The sequence below is a fragment of the Schistocerca americana genome, chromosome 2, assembly GCF_021461395.2.
Source record: "Schistocerca americana isolate TAMUIC-IGC-003095 chromosome 2, iqSchAmer2.1, whole genome shotgun sequence".
NCBI lineage: Eukaryota > Metazoa > Arthropoda > Insecta > Orthoptera > Acrididae > Schistocerca > Schistocerca americana.
The window spans coordinates 262,413,629-262,425,982 of NC_060120.1; the positions used below are offsets into that span (position 1 = coordinate 262,413,629).

The 12,354-nt window shown below is 46.1% G+C and overlaps 1 protein-coding gene across 7 annotated transcripts in view; it reads right to left on the bottom strand.

Moving 5' to 3' along the window:
* Positions 1-12,354, bottom strand: part of LOC124593756 (NAD kinase-like) — a 907,239-nt gene that overhangs the window by 62,159 nt on the left and 832,726 nt on the right. For all 7 annotated transcript variants that reach the window (XM_047132093.1, XM_047132092.1, XM_047132094.1 and 4 more), the window contains one exon: positions 3,740-3,869. In XM_047132093.1, the coding sequence (XP_046988049.1) occupies positions 3,740-3,869 (130 nt within the window). The remainder of the gene's footprint in view (positions 1-3,739; positions 3,870-12,354) is intronic.

Sequence of the window (12,354 nt, forward strand, 5' to 3'; positions counted from 1 at the left end):
ACGTGTGGCCTCTTCGCCTGGTCTGGCGAGTCTCGGTGGGCGCCGATGGCAGGGTACGAGTACCTCTGACATCAGAAGGCACCTTCTCGTGCAGGAGATGTTTACACGGGATGAAATGGGGCACTTGGTAAATCTACCACTGAAGAAAGATACAAGCACCTACAGTCCGATCATGTGCATCCATTTGTTCACGTACAGCAACCTGCAGGCGAACCGTACTTTCAGCATGACAAGACGTGTCATTTAGTTTGAGGAACACTCCAAGATGATGATTCTTGTATGTCCTTCCAGGTCACCTGACCTCAATCTCACTTGGCAATTTTTAGAAAAACTCTATCGAGGCGAGTCCAAACCGCGCACAACTTCGACCATTTTCCGCGACTTGTGGGTCCAGTCACGGTTCGAATCAGCTCCAATCACTTTCAGTGTCTTGCAGGTTCCATGTCACGGTCCGTCGTTGCCGTTATCAGAGAAAAATGGGCTGCTACATGCTACTAGCAGCTGGTAACTGCTAAGTAAGCAGCTGTACACTTGATGGTATGACAGATGGTTGGTGCACGTAGATGGGAAATGTGTAAACATATAACATTGACCAAAGAGTAATAGTGAATTTAGTAAACCGAAACAAACGGATACGCAGCTTATGAATACGCTGTCATTTTCCTACAGACGGCTCCTTCATCTAAACGCTACGTAACTAGTAGTTGAAACTGCGAGGGGTGATCAGAAACAAAGGTTACAAGGACGATATTTCTGGTGTCTGTTATAGAGAAATTAGAAGAGTGAGGTAATTATGATCCATGCGGTTGGCAACTGTGCAGAGTTTCAGCCACCCGCCACCTACAGCGCTTGTCGTAGGTAAACGCAAATGCCGACTCGCTTGGGAAAACTGGCCTCCTAAAGAAATTCGCTGAGTTATAGGACTTCTGTGGGCGAAATACGTAGCCGTGGCTGAAATTCACCGCCGGCAGTGCGTGTCTTTGGAGAGAATAAAGTCTCATTAGCATGTCGCAGAATGGAGCCTAAAGTTGCGATCGGTAGAGAAGACGTCACCCTCGATGATCGTAGTGGCCGACCCAGTACGGCATCAACAGATCTGAACACGACTCTGGTCCAGGACAACAGGAAGATCACGTTACGGCATATGACAGTAGAAATGGGAATGTCGCTCTGAAGAGTTCGTCACTTTGTTCATGATATTCTGCAGTAGCGGAGACTTTGTTCCCGATGCGTTCCACGGAGTCTGTCTGACCAACTCTAGCAGAAGAACACTGAGCCAAGTTCGCAACTACCGTAACGGTTCTCCACGGAAGAGTAGTTTTCTTCACCACGCTGTCACAGGTGACGAAACTTGGATCCACAACTACATCCCAAGCAATAAGCGCTCATCAATGGAGCGGAAACACACCTCTCCAAAGACAAAGAATCTAAAGGTGACGCTACCTGCCGGAAAGGTGATGGCCACAATGTTTTTGGAGCAGGGCAGGTATACTTTTTGGAAAGAGGGAAGACAGTGACCGCCGACCGACCCTGACACGACTGCTAAGAGAAAACCACCACGCTGCTTAAGCAGTTACGCTGGGACATCGACTACCCGACTACATCAGCATTTCCCCTGAACACGTCTGTGTCCACCGCGTAGACCAATCTTGTCATTTAGATTTTTTGTTCATTTTCAGCAACTGTTTATGAAGAATGCCCACGTGAAGAAATAGCACACTAGTTGGGTTAAAATTTTTTTTAACACCAGTGGTGTGCTATTCTTCACATCGGAAATCTTGATATTCCACTCACATCGCCACCTCCCTCCTACCCCCTCCGTCCCTCACCAGTGCAATCGCTTTACTATTACTTTTGTGCCACATATACTTGCTTCACAGAGTCAAAGTGAAAGATTGGACGTGATCAAAGCTCAAAAAGTAGGAAGACTCACAGTGAAAGTAAAATTATGTTATACAACTTCAAAAAACTTCAATATTTACCGAAAATTGCAAAAAAATATAAAAATATCGATATCTCGTTTTTTTCCGTAATATAAAATAACGATACATCGATATTTTACCAACAGTCCTAATTGAAACTCATCCTTTAAAGTGGCAAGTGCCTAAAACGATATGAAGACTGTCGAAAAAATAACCTAATATATGTACTAACAGCTGGCTGTATTGGTTGTATGAAACGAACACGTCTCATTGCAGGCTTTGTAACGTTAGTTTCTGATCAACCCTCGTAGTTGCAGAACGAAGTAGTAGTATGAATAAATACAGCCTCAGTGCGAAAATGTCGCATTCGTTTGGTGCCCACTATGAAGAATAGGTGACACCTTCAGTACTTAATTTTAACTTCTGGTACTTAAGTCATACGATTTTTTCCTCTCGCTGTTGATGAATATTAGTTGGATCCCACGTTTCACAACGGACAGCCTCTTTGTCTCGGGACCGTCGCACGAAGTGGTGCAGCTTCAACCACCAGAGTAAGCACGTAGTAAAAAGGCGTACTTCAGCCGCAACGGATGAGTTTCTCAAGCTTTATTATGTAAATGACTATACTCAATGATAGTTAGTGGTGCTCACTTGCAAAGTGTGTATTATGAACAGTAATTAGATCAAATTTTATTTCTCCCTCATCTGTACTGATCGCAATGACATACTGAATGCACCTTGAAAAATGATAACTTTTTTTGCACAAAGACAACAGGTTGGTAGTGGCAATATGCTGCTAGACGCGAACATTATATAATGTGGTAAGTAATTATAACAATGTAAAGACTGATTCCAAGGAAACGAGAGGAATTCGAGTCAAACGAGCTGCGATCTTCAAACTTGTGTGCCATGTTATTATATTACCTCTGTCCCCCTTCTACATACAGCCAACAACTTTTCTCGTGAAAGGAAAAACTGTAGGGAAGGAAATTAACATTCGTACGAATACAGACATTTTTCCTTGTTATTCAGAAGCCGAGAAGGAAAGCGAGAGGGAGATATCGTACAAAGTAAACTCTATTACGGGCAATGTGGACGCTTGCAAGGGTTTTAAGCAGACGGAGCAGCTTGTTCCCTGCATCAACAACCACCAGCTCTGTCCGACGGGCGGGTGCAGTGCAGTGTGAAGTGGCTCAGAGGAAGTGAATTGTCTGGCGGGCCTGTCAGAAAGGCGTGGCAGCCCGTCCCTTTGTGTGCCTGGCGACGCGTAAAAATCACAGCCCGCTGCACACAACACGGCTGAGCCCGCTGGGAACACCACAACTGAGCCATGTAGCCAAGTGACGGAGTGGCGTATGTCCTAACAATATTTACAAAGCAATAACAAACTGCCGGCAGGAACAATGTTTATCGCCCTTTTCATGTACAATGCGTTTCGGAGTTAAAGCCCCGCACAGATGAATCTCCTTTAGTGGTTCTACTAATAAGAGGTTTCCAAATGTTAATGCGTACGTTTTTCACTGATGCAGAGGGAGAAGACAACATCTGAAAGATAAGGATCTGAAACAGATGTACCGAGAGTGGCCACGATTCCGCCCTCGAGTGAATAGTTTGAACTCCAAACCCGTCGGACGTCGAATAAACAGCCACTAAAGTGAGTTTGTCACTGTCAAACAGTGCCAAGTTAAAGCGGCAGTATGGATACGCCCGCGGACAAGGATGTCAGTTAAAAACGAAAGAATCTTTCTTAGCGTTTCCCTTGCACTTTTGCGCACATACGTAGCTACTGCGGGGGCGCGGGCAGTGGCGGAACTCACCTGGATGAGCCACCTGACGAGCTGGACGAAGGGCTGCAGCACGGACACGTCGCGAACCTTCTTGATGACCAGCACGGTGAGCGGCGGCTTGTACCACGTCAGCCGCTGGCTCGCCGGGTCCTGGATCGTCCTGCAAGGATACACCATCCCGTCTGATGACGCTTCCTCAGTGCGCACACACATCCGGCACGTCCACTCTTCCGGATCACACCAATCACACACACAAATAATCGACCGAACTTCCACTTTCACCAAAATTCTGAATCGCCTCGCGAAAGGAGACACAAGGTCCTTATTGGAGGAACCGCCCTAGCCATCGCGAAACGAGCATTCCCTCGGCAACCGACGCGAGGAACCCCAAGGCGTGCGCGCCCTACCGCCTCACGAGGCGGCAGAATAGCCACAGACTGGAGGCAGACGTGACGAGTCCCTCTGCAGCGGCGATCCGGATGCTGACTGCCAGATAGAGGAGGGGAAAGGAGGGGAGGGCGTGGCGCGCATGCGCAATAGAACCTGACCCGCGCAAGCGAAGCCGGTGGACAACAGCTGCGTGCACAGGCGCAGGACAATGAGAGTGGCTGTGTCACTGAAAGCTAGCACTAGACTCTTGACACGTAGCAACCGTTTAAAAAGGGGTAGACTCCTAAATGTTGTCTTCACAGCTTCAGTACAGAACCTCTAGAAATAGGTTACTACTATGCATATTGCCATTGCGGAACACGGTGACACCTTTCTAAACTGATTACATAGGGTGACAATTACTGAACTATACGAAATAGAATCATCGTAACTTCTGAACGGATAGCGTTAGTACATTCAAACTGGACGGTTAGCCGCGGGGCATGGAGTGAATTAGTATGTGCGTTGTTGTTTGGTCTAGCGACGAAGCCCGCTTTCATTTGGATGGGTTCGTCAATAAGCAAAATTGGCGCATTTGCGGGACAGAGAACCCGCATTTCGCGATCGCGAAGTCTCTTCGCTCTCAACCGGTGACTGTATGGTGTGCAATGTCCAGTCACGGAATAATCGGTGCGACATTCCTTGGCGGCACAGTGATTACCGAACCGTACGTGAATGTTTTTGAAGATTATTTCACCCCTATTATCCAAAATGACCCTGATTTCCACAAGATATGGTTCGTGCAAGACGCAGCTGGACCCCATCGATACAAGAGTGTATTCGATGTCCTAGGGGACCACTTCCGGGATCGCATTTTGGCTCTGGGGTACCCACAGGCCACGGGCTTGGGCCTCGACTGGCCGCCGTATTCTTCGGACCTGAACACATGCGACTCCTTTTTGTAGGATTATGTTAAAGACAAGGTGCACAGCATTAAACCCAAAACCATTGCTGAGCCGAAAACAGCCATTCAGGAGGTCATCGACACTTCAGTGGGTCATGCAGAATTTCGCTATCGTCTGTGCCACATCATCGCCAATGATGGCAGGCATATCGAACATGTAACCTACATCCTAAATCCGAATGTCTCTACTGACATTTACATGTTGAATAAAGAGTGTGCGCGCCTTAGTTTGTAACCAAGTTTCGTTTTTTTTTCATGTAGTTAAATAAACGTCACCGTGTATTTCACATCAATTGTATCAATGCGGTTTCTTGTTCTTACCAACTCGTCATCAGATGATCTGAAACTGTTTCAGGCGAAATCTATAATTTAGTCAAATACAATTAAATAGGTGCCACAACAAACATCTTCCAAATACACCAAATTTTTCCTGCTGGCAGAAATAACTCCACATCTACATCTACATTTATACTCCGCAAGCCACCCAACGGTGTGTGGCGGAGGATAGTAACGGACTGAAATCTGCATTCTCAGCCCACGCATTCCCGAGGAGACGTCAAATAATTTAATAGCGTGGGCAGAAGCAGTTGGGAGTCCCCCTTCGAGCTGCTGGGATCCCCCCCTGTGCCACGAGAACAATGAACCAGCGGCGAAATGTCGAGGGCATACGCTCCTCACAAGGCAGGTGCGTACCGAGAGACTGCAGTAGTAACGGGAACGAACTTTTCTTCCTTAAGAACAGGATGCTGCCAGTGCATGAATTTGCCACGGCCTTGGTGGCGCTGGGCACGTGTCACATGCCGTATTGGTTAGCACAGTGTACACATTCGAGACGAGCAGTTTTCAAAACCCCTCATACCAGCCAGATTTCTTATGTTCTATTGTGCGGTTCCCATAAAACAACGTGCCTCAGGCGATTTAGTGATGATTCCTTTAGAAAGGTCACGCCCACTTTCCTGCTCCATCCTTCTCCAACTGCGCTACTGCACCGCCTACAATTGCTTTGACGTCGACGGAACATTGAACTTACAACCTCCCCTTCTTTTTGCTTATGTGCACGAACTCCAAATGAACACATGCGCATTAACTTGGTCTCTCTTCTGGTAATGGTACGCCCCATGTAACAAACCATCGTACCTCTTCAAATGTGTGTGAATTCCTAAGACACCAAACTGCTTGGGTCATCGGTCCCTTGACTTACACACTACTTAAACTAACTTATGGTCAGAACACACACACACACACACACACACACACACACACACACACACACACACACACACACACACACACACGTGCCCGAGGGAGGAGTCGAACCTCCGGCGGGAGGAGCCGCGCAGTCCGTGACAGGATGCCTCAAACCGTGCGGCCACTCGGCGCGGCCGTACCTCTTCGCACCGTACCTTCTTTCAGAATGGTCGCAATACCGGTACCTGTAACTATTAGCCTATGTATGTCGCTTCACTGGTACGCTCTGCAGCACATTTTGCTACAGAATCGTTCTGGTTGAACAGCTCCTCACCGCGAGCATGATGGGTTTATCAAGTAATGGTAGTTCCTGCACAGCCGGACAGGGTGGCCGAGCGGTGCTAGGCGCTACAGTCTGGAACCGCGTGACCGCTACGGTCGCAGGTTCGAATCCTGCCTCGGGCCAGGATGTGTGTGATGTCCTTAGGTTAGTTAGGTTTAAGTAGTTCTAAGTTCTAGGGGACTAATGACATCAGAGGTTAAGTCCCATAGTGCTCAGAGCCAATTTTTTGAGTTCCTGCACACACCGTTCGCGTTTACAGAGTAGCTAGTAGTATGAAATTTAACCATAGACGTTTCACCAGTACGGATTCACAGCTGTACTCCGCAAGTATTTGCCTGAGTGTAATCAGTACAACAGAATCATTTTCTTCACTGCTCCATTCGCTAATGGATTCCTTTATATAATCCCTGATTCCTCTAATCCTACCGTCTTGGAAATCACGCGATATCTAACTGAAGGCAATAATGTGTTCCCTGACACGTTTTGGAGTTGCGTTGCACTATCGTTTTGCTTTTTTCAATATAGTTTGTAGAGCGTATTGGTGCCCCACACTGATTAAATTAATCCGTTATATCATTAAGGGTTACGCACCCTCGAACAATACTCGAGCATTACCTGAAGGAGGAACTTTCACGAGTGTGAATTACACTTTATGATTTTTTATCAAATCAACAGCCATTTCCCATTGTCAAGGCTAGAGAGACAGAGAGAGAGAGAGAGAGAGAGAGAGAGAGAGAGAGAGAGAGAGAGAGAGAGAGAGAGAGAGATATGGAAATTAAGGACGTTTTTCTAATTCAGAAACGACGTAAAGTTTACTTCCACTTTTATCTTTGTAACACCCACAACAAAGCAGGTTCGCAAAAAAAATGAACCAAGCGTCTAATGAAAAAGGCGCACATAAGGAGAAGTACTTGTGGGTTAAAGCGAGACCTTCATATAAGGCAGCTACCCAGTGCTCAGACTAGTTTCTTGGCAGACTAGATAAAACTTACGTCAATGACGACAGGGGCCCAGATATGACAAAAATGGTCTTCATACTTCGACAAAGCAAGAAAAAGTGCGAGTGTGCATGGGAGGGCTTATACACACTGACAGCGGTCAGCTCGTGAACGATACATGAAACCACACGCACAAGTTTCGTCTGATGTGTCCATCACTGGAGCTGTGTGTCAGCAGCGTTTGAGTGACTGGAGAGTGAAGCTCAAAAATGAAAACACTGTGATTGAATCACTCTTTTAGTTAGTTTATTGTTTATATGCTCCATGCAGCATATCCGCGAATAAATGTAATACATTAATGTAATTCACAATCTCTGTGAAAATATCGCTGTAAGCTGAGTATTTACACGATTAGTCTTGTTTTAATCTGCGAAATGAATACCTTGTGTCTAAGAGTGTAACTGGCGCACAAAGTATTCTAAATGACGTCATGCAAAACAATTTTTTCACGCTTTCATTACTGGACTCAATAATTACTCAAAGAGCGTTTTAGAAAATGTACACAATACGGCTTCTCATTTAAGTTTAGCCAGCGAGACACATGTCGATCAGGGGGCAATTGAAGTTGTATTCCAGAGGCCAAATTCATTTCTGTTGTGCTAGTTCGAAATATAAGTTACACCAATAAGATACTAATCGCACGCGGTAGTAGTTATCAAGTCTGGCAGGTCCTGTGGAAGAATGATAGGTTTAGTTAAGGGTTTGCGGTAATGGCTTCGGTACTCTTGGAACGCTTTCGTTGAATGTTGCGAACCGGCATGACTTGCATCCATTTGCTGACAGCCGTCTGAAGCCCCCAGTGGGAAATGTAGTGTAAGAGAATAAGTCACTTGGCGGAAGCTAATATGTCACCTGAACGACTGGACAGCTGAGTAGATAAAAAAACAGAGCTTCATTTAGTTTACGTGGACGTTTACCAAGCATTTTATTGGATACACTCGCGTACTCCAAAAACCAGACTGTGATTGGCGAGCTTGCACTCTAGGAATTGAAAATGTTTTTACACGTTATTTTTGGAGTAATCTTGAGAGGTACGCCGCCTCATGGTCTACAGATCAGCACTGCTAGCTAGAAGCATGGAGGTCCTGGGTGAAATTCCGCCGACGTAACACATTTTTTGTGCTGGAAGGGTCTAGAATAGTGTCCACAATCTTATTATTTCAAATGGGTAACTTCTCGAATAAATACGTTACAAAATTGACCTGAAGACCCCCGAACTGAATTCAAAGTGAAAGGGCTTGCACGTTGTCCTGCGAGATGGCTTGAATGAATGGCAGTACCGTAACTCGCTCAGTTCTGCTGCATTAATGACTCATTTCATTGAAAAGGGACGGAACATCTAGTAATCTCTCCATCAGGAACACATCCCACATTAGTCATTAGAAGTCAAACCGAAACTGTTGAAAACCAAGATGGTTCTTCACTAACTCTTTCTAATTGTTTCGATCCACATATTTCTTCCTTTTCGCTAGCATCAAAAAAATCTGGCTTCATAGAAAGAAAGCTTCCACAATGCAGACTTTCGCGGAATTTAACAGAGCAAACTTTGCTGTTGTGATAGGAAAACTGATAGTTGGCTGTGTTTGCTGCACGAAACGAAGCTTGATATCCCTGAACTAAAGGATTAACGAGTCACAGAGTCAGTCGTATCACACAAATGTCTGGGAGTAACAATGGAGTGGAACTGTTATGTGAGCACAGTTATAAAAAGTAAATTTCAGACTACGATTCACCGGGTGTATACTGAGAAAGTGCAGTTTATAAGGCGGCCAGTGTGGCCGAGCGGTTCTAGGCACTACAGTCTGGAACCGCGCGACCGCTACGGTCGCAGGTTCGAATCCTGCCTCGGGCATGGATGTGTGTGATGTCCTTAGGTTAGTTAGGTTTAAGTAGTTCTAGGGGACTGATGACCCCAGCAGTTAAGTCACATAGTGCTTAGAGCCATTTTTGCCGTTTACACAAAGGAGATTGCACACAAAACTTTTGTATGGTCCATATTTCACCTGTGATTTGAACGGAAAGAACCATTTTTATACAATACGGTTTTTATAAAAAAAAAAATGGTTCAAATGGCTCTGAGCACTATGGGACTGAACAGCCATGGTCATCACTCCCCCAGAACTTAGAACTACTTAAACCTAACTAACCTAAGGACATCGCACAACACCCAGTCATCACGAGGCAGAGAAAATCTCTGACCCCCGCCGGGAATCGAACCCGGGAACCCGGGCGCGGGAAGCGAGAACGCTACCATACAACCACGAGCTGCGGACACGGTTTTTATACAATATGGTTTTATATACAAGATGGTTTTTAGACGCCCACACAACTACTGAGGGATACGTCGGGAGGTATGGTGGATGTTTCAAGTTAAAAATTAACTGAAGGCAATAATCCTTGCATTTATCTTATTATGAGGTCAGACACTGCCTTCCAGAAGAATACCACCCGCTGTCTGCCATGCACTTCAGTGATTCTCACACTTTAGGTGTACATCAACTGTGTACAGATGTCACAGGATACTGAAGTACAGATGCCATCAACTCCAGGATTTGTTTGGAAACCTCAGTGCTTTACTAGACATGGACCTACTGAATGTGGTACGCCCTTACCTCCTACCGACCTATGAAATGACTGAGTGGGTGACCCAGCCAGTGTAGAGGGAGCTCCAGTTGAATATCGACTCTGAACCAAGGTGTAATTTGATCTTTTCCACTTATATTAATCATAGCCAGAGACGAAAGTAGAGGTATAGAAAGATTCTAAGATCGACTGGGGAGCGAGCCCAAGATCTCTGAATGCGTTACTTGGCTCTTAATCACTGGACCACACAGAGGGTAACAGCTGGTATTGAAACAGTTGTGCAAGTGTATGGATGTATAAGCAAAACCGGCCATCAAGTACTAATAAAAACTAGATTAAAACTGTGTGCCGGACCGAGACTCGAACTCGGGACCTTTGCCTTTCGCGGGCAAGTGCTCTACCAACTGAGCTACCCCAGCACGACTCACCCCCCGTCCTCACAGCTTTACTCCTGCCAGTACCTCGTCTCCTACCTTGCAAACTTTACAGAAGCTCTCCTGCGAACCTTGCAGAACTAGCACTCCTGAAAGAAAGGATATTACGGAGACATGGCTTAGCCACAGCCTGGGAGATGTTTCCAGAATGAAATTTTCACTCTGCAGCGGAGTGTGCGCTGATATGAAACTTCCTGTGAGATTAAAAAGGTCCCGAGTTCGAGTCTCGGTTCGGCACACAGTTTTAATCTGACGGGAAGTTTCATATCAGCGCACACTCCGCTGCAGAGTGGAAATTTCATTCTGGTAATAAAAACTAGTATTTTCTAAAGTCAGGTTTTGATAACCAGGGGCTGCCGTTCCTGAAGCGCCATGTTTAAAACCAGAGTATGTGCGGACACACAGGACTTCTCCAGACACGCTGCTGCTGGATTCGTTATGTCCAGATGGCACAGACGGGGTTAACGTCCAGCTGGAGCAGCCGGCTGCGGCCACAGAGGTCAGTCTGCCCACGTGACGCGGGCCGCGCGTGTCAGCTGTTCCCGCCAGGGTCACGGCCCACGGCCGCTGCTAACTGTACACAGCGCCACTCGTGTCAAACGCACTGGAGAAGCCGGGACGGCGTGCACAGCGAAACAAAGCTCGGCAAAACAACTACGAGAGTAAGCGAGTAAACAAGTCACAAAACTTGTCAGCGACAGCAGCACCACGACTATAATTTTACTCTACTTGTCAACTTGACCTCCTTATAAATATAAACACTTAACCAACCTATCGTTTGACAGTGCCTCGACTGGCTATAGCAAAAATTACTTTGTCAGCTATCGCATCGACATACTGACTCGTCCTCAAACCTCTGTCAAACCACATGGTTTTAGACGCCCATACAATTACTGAGGGATACGTTGGGACGTATGGTGGATGTTTCAAGCTCAAAATGAACGGCAGGCAATAACCCTTGCATTTATCTTAATACGAGGGCAAACACTGCATCCCAGAAGAATACCACCCCCTGTCTGGAGCCCAGGTCGTTGGCGGCCTGTGGCCCGTCATAGTCCCGCAGATGATACAGTCGGATTGAACATTAACAAGCTCATTTTTCCAGCAATATGACACTTTGATCACCCTAAACAGCCACCGTAACCAATCCAGCAGCATTTTTTGTCTTCCTGGGATGACAGTAACTTGTACAAATCTGTATGGATTCTGCGAACAGCGACTTGTGACTTAGAACGCGGCATATACAGGGTGGTCCATTGATAATGACCGGGCCAAATATCTAACGAAATAAGCATCAAACGATAAAACTACAAAGAACGAAACTCGTCTAGCTTGAAGGGGGAAACCAGATGGCGTTATGATTGGCCCGCTAGATGGCGCTGCCACAGGTCAAACTGATATCGACTGGTTTTTTTTTTAATAGGAACCCCCATTTTTATTACATTTTCGTGTAGCACGTAAAGAAATATGAATGTTTTTGTTGGACCACTTTTTTCATCTATCATCCATCTATCGATGGCGCTGTAATAGTCACAAACGTATAAGTACGTGGTATCACGTAACATTCCGCCAGTGCGGACGGTATTTGCTTCGTGATACATTACCCGTGTTAAAATGGACAGTTCACCAATTGCGGAAAAGGTCGATATCGTGTTGATGTATGGCTATTGTCATCAAAATGCCCAACGGGCGTATGCTATGTATGCTGCTCGGTATCCTGGACGACATCATCCAAGAGTCCGTACCGTTCGCCGGATAGTTACGTT